General features: G+C 48.1%; 1 protein-coding gene across 10 annotated transcripts in view; it reads left to right on the forward strand.

Annotated features, from left to right (window-relative positions):
• The window catches only part of C3H6orf89 (chromosome 3 C6orf89 homolog), a 33,973-nt gene extending 20,357 nt beyond the window's left edge, over positions 1 to 13,616 (forward strand). For all 10 annotated transcript variants that reach the window (XM_033095575.1, XM_033095574.1, XM_033095596.1 and 7 more), the window contains 5 exons: positions 958 to 1,109; positions 1,240 to 1,379; positions 2,521 to 2,650; positions 5,484 to 5,607; positions 8,272 to 13,616. In XM_033095575.1, coding sequence (XP_032951466.1) covers positions 958 to 1,109; positions 1,240 to 1,379; positions 2,521 to 2,650; positions 5,484 to 5,607; positions 8,272 to 8,366 — 641 coding nt within the window. In that variant the 3' untranslated portion in view covers positions 8,367 to 13,616. The remainder of the gene's footprint in view (positions 1 to 957; positions 1,110 to 1,239; positions 1,380 to 2,520; positions 2,651 to 5,483; positions 5,608 to 8,271) is intronic.
• Positions 13,617 to 15,825: the final 2,209 nt, after the last annotated feature.

The raw sequence follows: 15,825 nt of genomic DNA on the forward strand, positions 1-15,825 counted from the left end.
GGTTGTCTGTTGTCTTTTGTTCTAGGCTTTCTCCTGATTTGGTTTCCACTGGGTTTTAATCAAACCATCTGGTGAAACGTTTTGGATTCCAATTAGAGTTGATCACAAACATGTATCTCAGAGAACACCCATAAATCCTAGAATGGAACAAAAAGCAAACAAGAAATCATGCAATAATAGTATAAACAGAATAGTGTCAGAGGGCAGGAATAGGGAGAAACTGAGAAGGGCTGTGTAGAAATAGTCGGTCGGTCCCTCAGAGAAGGACCAGGAAAGGTGTCGGGGAGCTGACCAGCGCTCACGTCAGAATTTGGGTGGGGCCTTTTTCCATTTCTGACCAACCTGCAGTCCTTGGGGGTAGAAACCATGGTTAGTCACCCCACTCCCTTCTGAGCCGGGATAGAGTGCCGTCTGATAGGCAGACGCAATTCATTTTACTCCAAACATGGGCCCCTGAAAAGTCCTGTCTCCTCTCCATCCCTTCTTTTTGCACTCTTTCCTCATTCTTCCTTCCCAGTCGTCCTGGCCTCGAGCACACACGCAGGGTATTGGAGAACACACGCAGTGGGACTCATCACTGATGGTGGGGACCCCCCCCCCTTTCTGCCTGCCCCTCCCCCCAGTGCTGTAGATGGTTCACAGTGGAAGAACTACGTCTCCAACCCCATGTCACTGAATATCTTCTCCAACCGTTCGACTTGATTTGTTGATCTTAAAAATGGTTTTCCATAAAGTATAGGAGAGTGTACAGAGAAAAGTACCTCTCCTTCCCACTCCTGTCCCCTGGGCCCTCTGCTTCCTCCTCAGGGGTCCCAGTGACCTGTTCAGAGGTCACCAGTTCTTGTCATTGTTAGCTTTTAAAATTGATTGCTTGCTCTCTGCGTCATTGCTGGGGCTACTGGATTCCCTGCTGTGTTCTTCCTGTATCTGCTTTCTCCATATCCCTTCCTCTTTCAGACTTTGACCTCTGGACAAATGACCATGAGCAGAATGAATCGGACCTCATCCCTGCCAACTGCACTGGTTGTGCCCAGAAATTACCCCTCAAGGTAGTGCTCCTGGAAGATACCCCGAAGAAATTTGAGGGACTCCATCCTCTGGTGATCAAGGTGAGCGAGAAGCCTGATTCTCCCACTCATTGGTTACCCACCTAATGGCTAGAAGACGTCAAACTCTGTGACATTCCTGATACATAATTCTGTGTTGTTTTGTCTTGCTTTTGTTTCTGGCCTTGCCAAGACGGAACAGTCCCTATCTTCTGAGGAGCTTCAGCATTTTTTGTGCCAGTACCCTGAGGCCACAGAAGGCTTCACGGAAGGTTTTTTCGCCAAGTGGTGGCGCTGCTTTCCTGATCGGTGGTTCCCATTTCCTTATCCATGGTGAGTGTGAAAAGGGGCTCCAGCTTGCAAGTGTGTAGAAAGAGGGCAGACCACAGTGATGGCTGCCACAATGAGACCCTTCTGTGCCAGCTGCTGTGTAAGCACTTTGCAGTACACCCTTCGAGTCAAGTGATACCCAGGAGCTCACTGTGGAAAAACCAGTAAGAGAGGAAGGCGACAAGTGGGAGAGATGTGTCAGGAGGGGGCCACCATGGGGCGACACCGGGATCGCCTAGTAGAATCATAACTTATTTCTAGGTATGTGTTTAGCATTTCTGTTTGTGCAGAATGGGTCCTGAGCGTTGAGGGCTGACGAGAGCACGCAGGATAGAAAGAAAACGTCATTTCCTGGCACTTGTTGGTGCCAGGATGCATTTAATGTCTTGTTGTTCCGTGGTGATACCATAATAGCTCTGGGAAGTAGGAATTACCATTGTCATTTTTCAGGTCAGGAAAGTGGGACTCAGAGAGGTTAAGTAGCTTGCTTAGGGTCAGCCAACAAGCACTGAAACCCAGGTCTGTCTCCCTGTTCCTTCCTGTATCCTATAGAAGACATGGTCCATTTCTTGGGGTGCTCTGTAGAAAGAAAAAGGAAGCCTGTTGCCATCTAGAACCTTTCCAAAAGGAATTGCTTTTTCAGTCTTTTGGTTGGATAATTACTCGATGCTTCTGCCTTCCTTTACATTTGCTCTTTCTTTGCATGATCAAATACTCAATGTAACAAGCTAGTCAGTCAGGCTCCCCACTGCATGCCATTCTGCCTTAGAAGAAGGGGCACGATTTTTGCCCCTCCTTCTCTCTTCCTTTGTCTCTTCTCCCACTTGGCTTGTTATTACTTCGGTCTCTTTTCCAAGACAGAATGAATGGATTGTTTCTTTCCTTCCTCTATATGTTGTTTTAGCTGGATTTTATAAACACCCCACCCACTTGGACAGATCGTGGCTGTAGAGTTTATGTGTGTGCATGTACATGTTACAGTTAGTTGACTGTTCTTCACAGAACTAATACTTAAGATACTGTCCTGATACTCTTCCCTCTTTACCCGCCGCCCACAGTTTTCCCACCCTTGCTTAGCTCTGCGTTACCCGTGGAGGCTGGCTTGCCCATTTTAATTACTTTTTTCTCTTTCAAACTCTTACAGGAGAAGACCTCTGAACAGATCACACATTTTACGTGAACTTTTTCCTGTTTTCACCGACCTGCCATTTCCAGAAGATGCCTCCTTGAAAAAGTGCTTCCTTCTTCAACCAGAACCTATTGTGGGGAGTAAGGTAGGAAATTTCTAGAGGACTTAGAGCTAGAATTTTTCTTACTTGGGACTTGGGCTGATGTCATCATCAAGGCCTTCCCTGCACATGGACCTAGAGGGTGACGTGAAGGGGCACCCACATAATCTAAAGTTCTCTTCTGTTATAGCCAGGAGGCCTACGGGGCCCACCCGCTTACGAAGGCATGCTTACAGAAAGTCTAGTTATCTTGCAAGTCTACCTCCTGCCGGCTACTTTTCTGCATTAATGTATGTAGAATCTTAAAATTTGAAGGGACCTGAGCATGCAGTTAGTCTGACTTCTCTACCTCAATACAATAGAAAGCAGACAAACTGTAATGAAGGTAATAAATGAATAGTCCAACTTACTCATTTTGCAGATAAGGAAACTGAGCCCCAGAGAAATTAAATCATCTGCCCGAAGACACAGCAAGTTAATAGGAGGGCTCTCCCTACCCCCTACTCCCCTGTTGGCTTTCCCCACAAACAAATGAGGAACTTCAGATAGAGTATTGGAAAAGCAGAAAGCTTGGGAGCCTGGAGACATTTTGGAACAAAAGGATGGACAGGCACGTGCCCGAGTCAGGCAGCCCAGCTTCTCACGTCCGTCGAAGGCCATGTACTCAAAGCTGCGTTCACTTCTCTGTGGCCAGTGCACTGGGCAAAGCCGTTCTGTGTTTGTGTCTGTTTACTTTTCTCTGAATTGCTCTTTTGTTGAGGCTTATTCCTGAGGAAAGTGTTTGAGCTCTGGATTGGTTTGGAAGAAGTAAAACGGCAAATCTTCTGTTGTGAAAAAAATGTAACTTCCCAAACCATGACCCCTACCAACTCTGGGTTGTGTCTTCAACCTCCTGATACTGTTGGCTCCAAATGTGCTGAATCATGTTAAAGGAATTTCAAAGCCTAGAAAAACAGTTGTTGTGTCTAGAAGTCCGAACTTCTCTCTGCCAGCAGAAGGGTGGACGTGCTGGGCTCTGGCCTCAGAGTTTGAAAGGAGATTGTCCTGCTGTCCCCGGCTAGAACTCGGGGCCCGAGTTCGATTTCATCTTCATACTGACGATACAATTCTGGGCAAGGGCCTGTATCTTCATCTTGATTTTCCCACTTGCATCTGAAGTTAATTTCACCAGCCTGCTTAGCAGGGACACCAAGGATCCCAGCCAAAGGGATAAACACAGTTACTCAGACGCCTATCAGAGCCGTCTTGTTATGGTTCTCAAAGATGTTTTGGGAAGGGGAGTAGCCCAACCAGCGAAAATCCTGAGAGTCTGGTTTCTTGGAGCATCTGCTCCCCGCCCTGGCCCAAGCTCTGCTTTCTCCACAGCCTGTTACTCCACCCTGTTGACCGTGTCCCTGGGCCCCAGACCCTGGTGAAGTCACATGTCTGGGGGCCCAGGATGCAAGAGACAGCCTTGTGATAGAAGATAAGAAGTGGGGATCCGATGGTTCAGAGGCCCTGGGGGGAGAGGTAGGGGCTCCAAGGCCCACTTCACACACTCCACGGTGTTGCCTGGAGCCAGCCCACTCCATCCTGGTGTCTGTTTCTTCCCATCCTGGGTGTGGAGGAACATGGTCCCCCCTCACCCCCCGCTCATATGAAACAGGGATACATCCCCTTGGTTTTGGTCTTCTGGGAGTTTTTCAGGACTACAGATGTCAGGGCTTCTGCTGGTATCAGTACCAGTCAGTTGCAGGTCAGTTCAAGACACTACTTAGTCCTCCCTAGTCCTTCTTCTGTCACTGCAGCAACAATTAAAATGGCTCTAGTGTTGCCATGGAAACAGAGTCATGACCAGGGCCTGTGGGAGCAACAGAAAGACCAGGCTTGGGGACAGGAGAAGATGGGGCCAAAACCCACCGCTCTGGAGGCCCTGAGTGGTGAAGAGAAAACCAGGACATTGTCCAGGGAGTCAGACATCTGACCCCTGCTTTACATGGTCTTATAAAAGGTTTCCCAGGGGGCGGGGGCTTGGTGGGGAGGCCCCAAGTGTGTTCTCTCACTAGGTAGGAAGAGAAGGCTGAGCCCACTGTCTTTATCCATCCTCCCGGCCCCACCCAAGCCACGGGGTTCATAGCTCTGCCTGGGGCCCAGCACGTCACACCTGATGCCCGTTGGTGGCAGTCGTGCCCCCTCAGAAGTGCAGTTGGTGCCTGTGCAGGGGCATATCCTGCTCGTCACCTTAGTTTCAAAATCAGAGGCTAGTCTTACTGTCATTAGCTTTTAATCAGCAGCCTGACATCTGCTCACCTAGGTTTTACCAGAAAGTGTAAACTTGGACTTGCCGCTGTTCAGTTCTCATCAAAACCTTGGCAGTACGAAAGAATATGCCACGGAACATTTCCGAAAGGATATGGAGACCATCTATTTCTCTAAAAGTCGCGACCAAACCAGACCCTCAGAAGATTGCAGACTTAGACCAGCATGTGTTAACCTTTGCTAGACTTCTGTTAAATTACAGTTAGAGCTTTTGCCTTGGCCTACTTTGAAGCTGTGGCTAGAAATAGTTGGGAATTATGAAGCTTGTGCGTTTCTGCTATAGGGCTGTTGTTGAGGATGTCACCCTCTAAATCACAGTATCTAGTTAGGAGAAGCCACTAGAAGAAATTTTACCCTGGTCTCAATACTGGGAGATGCCATGCTTTGGAGAAACTAGTTTGTTTTTTGTCTTTTGAACATAATCGTGAATTGTGGTACTGGTGCTGTTTTCCTTTTTGCTTAGGCTGCTACGAAACTCAGCCGTATGTGTACGGATTTTTGCCTATTAATCTTCCATGCCCTTGGATTTTATTTGTTCTCTTTTCCTTCCTTTTCTCCGCCCCCTCCCCTTTTCCTCCAGATGCACAGGATGCATGATCTATTTACCATCGGCAATGGTGAGGCCATGTTGCAGCTCATCCCTCCCTTCCAGTGCCGAAGACACTGCCACTCTGTGGCAATGCCACTAGAGTCAGGAGATATCGGTAGGTGGGACCCCAGAAGGGCAAGGTCAGCCACAGGATCTTTTTAGTTTTTAACTCAAAAAATTTTGTAAGAATTAAGTATTCCCTTCACAAAGATTCAATGGGTTCAGAAATAGCCTTTTTTTAATTAACCAGGATCAATATTTATGCTTAGACGGAACAAATATTGAAGAAATATAGCAGAGAAAAGTGTCTTGTATATATATTTGCAATGCATGTGTCCATTGGCCATAGAAATTTCAAGTTAGAGGGGTTATGGAGAATATTTCAAGCAATCCTTTATTTTACAGATGAGATCGAGAACCAGAGAGGGGAAGTGAACAATCTGAGGCCTCACCACCAGTTAGGCAGGGAATCAAGTCTTAAGTATCCCGTTTAACAGTCAAGCAGGGGAGGTACAATTCCAGATTCGAGGAAACCCTGTCTGTGCCCGTTTTGCTAATGAAGCAGTGCGAGCTGTATGTCAGGGCAGCAGCCACACAAGGAAACGGGCCCTTCTGTGTGGTTCCCACAGCCAGCTCACAGCCCCGCAGCCATGACTCACCCTTGGCTCCGTGGTCTCCCAACTGTGATTTCTTCTGTGCATTATATTCTGAAAAATCTGTTCCAGAGAAACAGGTTTAAACCAACTGCTGTTAGTAGTAGCCAGTTTGCAGAGTATTCTTGGCAGAAGCAAATAAGTCAGCAAGCATCACTATTGCCTCCCTTGTTTTTCCTGCCTCACAAGACCTGGGGGACGCCTGGAGGCCCCGGCAGAGCCCAGTTGATTTTCAAATTGATTTCTTTTAATTTGCCTGTTCAGAAGACCCAGTCCCTAGAAACTTGTCACCTCATTTGGAGGAAGGGTGCAGACCACAGACTGCCAAGGTTTGATCCAAGTTATATAACTTTTATTTCAATTTAGAAATGAAAAAATAAAAACGCAGAAATTAAACATTAACTGATAATGGAGCACAACCGGCCCCGCCCTTGGGAATTACTGCATAAAGAAGATTCTCGTGTAGAAAGTGTTCTGAACCTATTTTCCTGTAGGGGAGTGACCCTTCCATGAGGTGTGACTGTTGCACGAGTCTGCATGGCATTTGGGTTGGGAGTGTGTAGTGTAGTTGTGCTTGGAAAAGTTTCTGTCTTATATTCTACAAATGATTGACAGTTCAGACAGCTGCAGGAACACCTTCATTATCCAAATTCCAGGTTGCCAGCTTCCACTAGCATCTAGAACGCCAATCACACAATTAGGGGAAAAGAACAATATGGGTGACTGGCAGTGATCAAAGAAGCTTTGAGCATGCAAGTCCGGTGGGGATAAGTCCAGAAGAGCCTAAAACCCAGAGCCTGTCACCTGCCGTGCTCTGCCGACCAGAAGGAAGGGAGCCATGTAATTGGCAGTGCCCACGGAAGACCAGCCACATGGCAGGAATCGGGGGAAGGGACAGGAGATGGAAGAGAACAAGAGGAAGGGGCGAGTCTGGGAGAAGGACGGGCAGGGTGGGGTGTGGAGAACAGTGGGTGCCTGAAGCAGTGACAGGAATAGAAGGATGGCTGCAGCTGCCACAGTTCCAGATGAGGACAGGAAAGCAGACCCTGACAGTGGAGGAGAACAATTCAGTGGTTGTAGGACAGATGGCAGCTCTAGCTCCTCCGGGACCCATAAGAATGGCTATGTGACAAGCAAGTTCTGTGTTTTTTGACAAAATAAGCATTGTTCTCAGAACGGGGAGGAGAAGGGACACGATTACAGACACCAGAAGAGCTGTGGTGGGAGGCATTTCCAAGAAGGATGTAGGGTCGCGCTCCTGAGCCCACACGTCTGCTAGGATAGCGCCATCACTGCTCGCGGTGACCTTTCCTGAGTCACCAGGTAGAGGTTAAATTCTGTTTAATGCTCTCCATTTAAAGATGAGTAGGTACATCATACTCTAGAAAAATTTCCATCAGGAGATTATGGAAGTCTTCAAGTTTTTAAGTTTACCCTCCTAGCCCACTCAGGTGATACAGACCAGTGTTCCTGAGCAGTTCTCCAGATCATTCATGACCCCCGAGTGGAAACAGCCTCTTGGAAAGACAAATCGGGCTCCCTGGGCCAGTTGACTTGGAGAAATACCTGTCTTGTCAATACACAGCACAATTAGTCCACAAAAGGCCCCCAAAAGCTTTCGAGGAGCCTCACACTTGCCACACTTACTTGACCATGGAACCCACTTTCCTTGGACTGTTTTACAGGGTTCTGCTGTTTGCAGATGACAATTTAGACAATGCTGGTTTGGGTTAATGGGTGGTTTGTAATGAGGCCGTAGCGTAGAGCAGCTCTGGAGAGCTGGCTACCGGGTCCCACTGCTCCGCAGAACCAGTCCTGTCGTCTTGCTGAAAAAGGAGACCAGCCTGAGAAGTGATGCCTCATCCCGAGCATCCCGCCTGCTGAGCTGTCGTTCAGTTATGCAGGTGAGGGCTGGAGATGAGGCGCTTCGGTTGAGAGTAGCTCCTGTTGGCTGTCCGGTGACAGAGGACTGATAGTAACGGAACATTGATGCCCTTCAGAGCAAGCTCTTCCTGACTCCGCAGGTGTGCCCTGAGCTCAGCTCCGGCATGCCTGCTCAGCTCATGCCCGCAGGTGTGGCCAGCCCCTGACGTTCACACGCTGTCCTGTTGCTGTTTCCCTTCAAGGCTATGCAGGTGCCACCCACTGGAAGGTCTACATTATAGCCAGAGGGGTGCAGCCCTTGGTCATCTGCGATGCAACCGCCGTCTCAGAACCGTAGGAAACAGTACCGTACAGAGGAACAACTTTGCGAGGCGAAGACCAGATTGAAAGGAGGATATAAAAACAAACGATGAAACCACTTTCCAGGGGTTGGTTCCTTAGTTCCCTGCCCTGTGCATGTGTGTGCAAGCCCTCTGTGCGCTGGAGGCGATGGTGAGCCCGGCCCGCCCGCCTCTTCCAGCCCCGCTGCTGGGCCACGACTGTGCCAGGACCTGGCTGGGAGACACTGTTCTGCCACCATAGCCTGGCAGCTGCCCTTCAGGCCGGGCGCAGGGTTGGTGCCTTCCCTCCCTGCATGGCATGACCCCCTCTGCTGGCTCCTGGCCACAGAGAGGGTAGCCCACAGGTCCTGACTTCAGAGCCATCCTTGACTGCGTGTCCTGTCTTCCTGGCCACACCACCTGCAACTTTTTCAGGAAAGCTATGGCTGATTAAAGACGTTGTTGCAGTTTCCTAACAAGAATGGAACCTATAACCAGTGAAAAAAGATCAGATAACCTCAGATTGCACTCAAGAAAGTGCACTTCTTTCCCAGCGTCCATGGCTGTTGGAGTCTGCTGCCAGGCTGGAGTCTGGCTACAATTGCAATGGGCATTCCTAAAATAATACTTTTCTCCATTTACTGGGTTCTGATGCCTCCCCCTCCCCCCGCCCCCCCCCCACACACAACTCCTTCCCTTCTTCCTTGCCTGTTGGGGGGGTTGGGGGGGCGGTTTCTCAGCAGCTGGGCTCTGGGTCCCCCTTCCCTTGGCTGGGCCAGACCCCCTTACTGATGAGGCTGCACCATTCCTGTCAGCTGTGTTGCTTTTACGAAGTGTCTTCGGAGAGGGATGAGTTAGAGTGCTGGCCTGGGAAGAGGGTGCCTCCCCAGGTTTGATCTTTCGGGTCTGACTCTGCAGGAAAGATGTTTTACAGATGTGACAAGCTGATGTTGTAATGTGGTTGGGGAAGGAACTCCAGACCCAGAGTGTTTGCCAGCTGGGTGTGCGACTCTGATCCTCTGTCTTAAAATGATCTCTTTGTGCTGGGAAACAAGGTGAGGTGTTTTGATTTTTTGTAATAATGTAAAGCTATATCCTTTTGAGTAGGTAATTCACTATGCTCATTGTTTCCCTTAAGTGTTTTTAGTAGGTGTGAATCAAATCAAATGGTGTAAAAAGGACACTCTTTTCTTGTTTCCTTCTTTTCCTTTATTATTCCTCTACCGACACTGCTAGATATCGGGCCTCTGATCGTGCCGTCGCCGAGATGAAGGAAAACCAAGCCACTCTGTGGCGCCTGATTCTGAGTGGCAGAAATCGCATGGACACAGGAGGTGTCTGTGTCAGAGTGATGGTCCAGAGACAGGCAGTGGTGAGGGACGCGGGTGTGCCTCCTCCCGGGTCCTCTGCATCCCGGAGGCGCCCCCACATCTGTCCCCAGGCCCTGTTTCTCTGCACATCTGAGCAGCAGTGGGGATCCCTGGGCGCCTGAACCGCCTGTTTGTGGGCTTCGAAAGGACAATCAGGGTTCACAGAACTCAGGGTGGAAACACTCAGAGCCGCCTCCGCAGGCGTGATTGAAACACGGATGAACTGTACCTGAGGGAATTCGCCCTTAAAAGAACCAGCGCCTTGTGTTGGTTAATGCAGGAGAAACAAAGCCTTTTGTACACATAAAAGTCACAGCTGCGAAGCAGTTAGGATTTAAGGGGTTTTACATCACAGGGATCATGGAGAGGCCAGCTTCCTGCACGCTTTTCAAGCCTTTGCCGTGTCCTTATCCCTTTGCCGCACTCGGGGAGAAGGGAGTATATGTAAACAAGTCCTTCAGAGGCTTCTCGGAGTTTTCCTTAATCAGGCAGGCCCCTGTGGGTTAAGAAAAGAGAGACTTCCTGAGGAGCAAAACAACTTAATGATGATTGAGAATTCCTGTTTCCTTTTTATGAATTACTGTCTTCCTTCTCCATTTCACTCCTGCCCTCTACACCTTACATGTTCGTGCAATATCCACTTCAGCTCAAAACTTGGAAATCTCAGAAAGCTTTGCATGTGTTGGTGTGTGAGGCGTTCCCAGCCCCCCCCAGCTCCTGAGCTGTCTACAGTTCAACAAAGAATGGTGTGGCAGCAGACAGAGACGTGTGTGCATGTGCTACTCATTTGACTGAAAATCTATCCAGTTCAGAATTGAATGTAGATTTATGTTAGCAGAGAACTTCTCCAAAGAGTTTTCTGCTCCTAATTACGGGATACATAGAAGCGATTCGCCTTCTTCTCAAGGTAATCTGATCAGCTGACCCTACCAGGGACCAGTGCTATAGGAATGGCCTGGGGTTGCCAGCCGGTCCCTTTCTGGTTGTCCACAGCTTTGTGTGAGGGTGCTGCGGGATTTTCTCTGCTCACCTAGCTCTCAACTCGCGAAGCAGCAGATGACCCCCCCACATGACACGTGTGGGAACGAGGGTCATTAATGAGGAAGGGTCGGGGATGCAGGGGGACCTCCTAACCAATTCCCCACCTGCACCACCACAGTAAGAACAAAGCCACGGCCCTCAAAACAGGAACTCGCTCATGAGTTGGTTGGGTATTTACTAAGAGGTGATGTGTGACCTCCACACGTGGCTTAGGTTCCCTTTCTTACAGTCTCCCAGAACAGAGTCTCTTGTCCCCAGAAAAAACAGCTGTAAGGGGAGAAGGGCTGCTTGGGCACCAGTGTGGGCCTATATGTCCAGATGTCCAAGTCTCAGGAGTCGAGTGTGAGACAGACATTCACCTGTTCTGGCTGATGAAAAGAGGCAGAGCTTATCCTTTCCCCACACCCATTTTGTTTAGGGAAGGAAAAGTAATACAATAATGGTTTATGAAAACAGAATCCACCTGTTCGGTGATACATAAAACAATCTATGAAACTGGCAGACGGGCTCATCTTTTAGGAGAAAGGAATAACATTTGTGGAGTCCATGATGTCCTTTAATCTTTATTCAGTCCTGTGCAGTAGGTATTAGATCCTCATTTCACAAGTAAAAACCAGGGCTTGGGACAGTTAAGTGCTGGTTGGTAAGTAGTTGGTTCTGCAGCATATAGTTTTCCTGCCTCAGCTCAAGCGTGGTGCCCAAGAACTAAGGTGGCTGACTCGACTTGGGTGAGCCCTACTGGGGTAGGAGAGCCTAGGGGTAGGGTCAGCAAGCCAGGAACTCTTCAGCGTTTGTTTTTAAAACTGGACAGAAATGGAGGAGGAGAGCATCTAACCAGATGATTTTATAAAAAGGCTTTCCCTTTTTCCCTCCCCATTTGAAAACCCTTTCAGAGGGAGTGTGGCTGGAACACAACTCTGTCCATCCTTTTCCCATTGTTCCACGTTTCCAGATGTATGACCAGAAGAGGGACTCTGCCCAATTCCAGTTGTGGGTCCCCTTGGAGTTTACATCACTTGTTTTTCAGTTCTTGGTCTTCTAGTCTTCCCTCCCCAAATCCAGCATAGGAACAATTATTTTAAAACAAAATCTCAAGTTCCTCAGCTGCAGGTGATGGAATGACATCAGTCATTCTAACGTCGTCTGGGTGAGAGTTTGCTTATTTAGTCAGTGGCTTCCGTCATGAACACAGAAAACCCCAAAGCAGATGATCGCTTCTCATCGAACCCTTGCCCAGCAGGAGGAGGCCAAGTTTTAGGGGAGAGGGAGGGAAAGCTGCATGTCTGGGTGCACGGGCAGACAATCTCATCTGCCTTTTGAGAATCAGTTATTAAACAGGGGTCTTTTAAGCTTTTGAGTTCTAGTGATGGAGGAGAAGCTCCTGAGTTCACAAGTTCCACACTCGTTAACTTTCAGTGGCCACCCATCACCCACTAAAATTGGTTGACAAAAGAGAGCCGAGATGTACCTTGAAACAGTACGTTGGCTGAGATCCTCTCCGTGCTTGGACCTGCGCAGATTATGTAGAGAGCCTAGGCACGGCAGGGCCAGGAAGCTAGGAAGGTGAGCTGCTTATGGGGAGAACCCTGAAAAAGGCGGGGCTCTGGGCATGTGCTGTGTCCCCATCAGCTCAGGTATCCCTGGCCACCTCACCCCCAAGTCTCCTGATACCCAGCAGCTCCTTCCACAAAAGCATCTCGGAGAAGATGGACAGATCCTCTGTCAGTCCTCCCTGGACAGTGTGGCTTGCAGTGCTGGCCTTGTGAGAAACCCTCCAGCCAGCCTGTCTGTCGTCCAGGTCCCTCAGCGTCTGGCTTCCCTGCCCTGCATAATTGAAGCATTAGAGCTAAATACATCTGTCATCTTCCTTTCTCTGGAGACGGGAACTGTCCAGACCTTGTCAGAATAGTGGAGAGAAGAAATATTACGTAACTCCAGTCAGAGGCCTGGTACTGTCCAGAACTGGCGGGGCTGGCCCGTCGAGGCCATTCCTCCTGCGATTAGCGCATCTGTCACTCAGCCGGCATCCATCCAAGAGTGAGCCACAGCTGCGAGCAGCCATGCAGAGGAGGGAAACCAGTTGAGCTTGAGTTTTAAACAAATTGGGGGAGTCAGGGCATCTGCTTTGTGCCAGGCTTAATCTCCCTCCTTACTCTCCTCATAACGAGTCTGGGGGTCAGTGAGGTCATCCTATGAAGCCACCCTAACTCGCGACTGCAATGTCCCAGCCTGGAAACTTCAGCCCAAGGGCACTCGCAAACGTTTGACGAACCAGCGGTCACTTCCCAGTCTCATCATAAGTGAGGTGCTCTTGGAGATAACCCTGTAGCGAATGAAAAATGGGGGGCTCTGGGAATGTGCTGTGTCACCATCAGCACGTGTATCCCCTGCTGTCTCACCCCCAGTCTCCTGATAATCCAGCAACTTTTCTCCAAACTTCTTTCTGTATAGTTTCACCCTCAGAAAAATGCTGGCTGTGACCTCTTCTCCCTCCCTCGCTGCTGCGGGAAGGTCAGTGACAGCCCGGGGGAGAAGACTGGAGAGGCAGAGGTAAGCCAGAGGCTCTGCTGAGCCTCCTCCCTGCTGTCATCAGGCAGAGGAGCCAGACAGCTGCAGTCCATCTTCAGGGGGCCAGGAGGGTGGGCCCAGGTGGGAGATGGACGTCTGTCCCAGCCACTCGTGCTCCACACAGTCTAAGCTGTTAATGTGTGTTCCGTGCAGAATGTGGGCAGTAACTTAATGCACTGCAAACTTGTAAAGACCTCCACCATGTAAAGAATGTATGCAAATTCAAGTTTTATGTAATGGAATGGAAGTTTTTACTTTTTACAATTAAAAGTGTATGTTGGTTGATAACTTTCCTATGTTTGGTGTCATTCTTTAGTTTCCAGTTTCCTCTTTTCCCGTAACTCAGGAGTCTTCTGGCCACATCCTGTTCATGAAGCAGGCTTTCCAGGCTCTTCTGTGGGTGTCCGGTCACCTGTTCCACCTGGCCTTGGTCCTCAGGTTCTCACCCAGCTTTGTCTGCACTTGTATTCAGACTCACCTTTTATCCCCATCCTAGCCCTCTTGCCCACTGTTGCTTCCGATCTGCTGTGTTTCATGAATTCTCAAACCTCAGTCCTGCACTTTGCCCAGAATTCAAACGAGACCCTACACACCTTTTTCCTTCTCACCAGCCAGCTGCACATGGCCCAGATGCCCTCACAGTGTCGCCTCACCCATGGATGTCCTCGGTTCTCATAGGACGGCTGCCAGGTCCCCTTGCTGGCTCACCCCAGCTGCCACCAGATTAGGGTCATTCTCGGCACTCAATTAACTCAATGGACATTTGATTTAAGTCATTTTTGTTTGTGCATTTTTTGTAATTTCTTTTATACATAGTTTTATATAAATGCATGAATATAACCATTTCTTATAAGTATTTAGTGTCCTGTTTTATTTTCCTTTATTCTTTGCTTCATCCTCTTCCCTCTCCCCTACCGTACTCCTCCCGTGTCCCAGGTCAGGTAAATAATATATATGCAGCCATACTCTGCCATGTACCAGGTGTGATCAAACAATATGGTGAATGTTTAAATAAAAATTATTACAGTTAAAGACACATTGCCATTAATTATCTTCAAAATACTCTCCCTCGCTTTGAACACATTTATCCCATCGTTCTTGCCACTTTCTGAAGCAGTTTTGGAAGTCCTCTTTTGTGAGTGTCTTTAGTTGTGCTGTTGTGGCTGCCTCGATGTCCTGAATCATTTTGACTTTGGGGAAGAGCCAGAAGTTGCACGGTGCCAGATCCGGGAATAAGGTGGGTGAGGACACACCATAATGTTTTTATTTGACAGAAATTGCCGTATATCAGAAGTGATCTGTGACACAGAGCACTGTCATGATGGAGGATAACTTACAGCACACTTTAAAACACCTTCTTTCCACCGTAGCTCACACCAGACTGACTGCACCAAACAAGTTGAAACTTGTCACACACTGTTACTAAGTTTCAAAGCACCGCTTCCCCTATTGAAGATCCCTGCCTTTCCACTTAATGGCACTTGGCAGCAGCATTCACTGTATTTTATGATCACAACAGAAAGGCTCCGCATCACATACCACTTCTGGTACTGCAATTTCTATTAAATAAACACATTATGGTGTGTCCTCATCCACCTTATTCACTGGATCTGGCACCATGCGACTTCTGGCTCTTCTCCAAAGTCAGAATGATTCAGGACATTGAGGCAGCCATGACAGCGCAACGAAAGACACGGAAGAGGACTTCCAGAACTGCTTCAGAAAGTGGCAAGAACCATGGGATAAGTGTATTCAAAGCGAGGGGAAGTATTTTGAGAATTAATGGCACTGTGTCTTTACCTCTAATAATTTTGTAAAATTTAAACATTCACCGTATGTTTTTTTATCACAACTTGTATCTTTCCAGTTTCCTCCATGCTCTCTAATCATAATTCATAAATCACAAGGTTTTTGTTGCTGCTTTACCAAGAATGGGACTATATTACAGGCACTTGATGTTTCTTGCATTGCTTAGTAACTCAGAGTTCTCTTCAAGTCAGCTGGCATAGCTCTAATCCATTCTTCTTAATGGCTAATGTTCCATGGTGTGGATATGCTATCATTTATTCACCTGTTCTGTTATGGATGATAAATCACATCTTGTTTCATGGATCATGTATCTGGTGTTTTATCCGTAAAGGCATCTCCATACCCAAGGTCATCTATGTCATCTTCTAAGAGTTTATAGTTTTTCCTTTTACATTTAGGTCTATGATCCATTTTGAGTTAATTTTTGTGAAGAGCATAAGGTATGTGTTTAGATTCATTTTGTTGCATGTAGATGTCTAGTGATTTCATCACCATTTGCTGAAGAAACTATCTTTTCTCCGTTGTGTTGTCTTTGCTCCTTTGTCTAAGATCGGTTGACTGTATTTATGTGGGTCTACTTTTGGGCTCTCTCTTCTGTGTTACTGACCTTTAAGTCTTGAAATCGGGTAGTGTCAGTTCCCTGACTCTGTTCTTCTCCAATATGAGTTGGTTATTCTGTGTCCTTTGC

Source organism: Rhinolophus ferrumequinum, chromosome 3, assembly GCF_004115265.2.
Source record: "Rhinolophus ferrumequinum isolate MPI-CBG mRhiFer1 chromosome 3, mRhiFer1_v1.p, whole genome shotgun sequence".
NCBI classification, from domain to species: Eukaryota; Metazoa; Chordata; class Mammalia; order Chiroptera; family Rhinolophidae; genus Rhinolophus; species Rhinolophus ferrumequinum.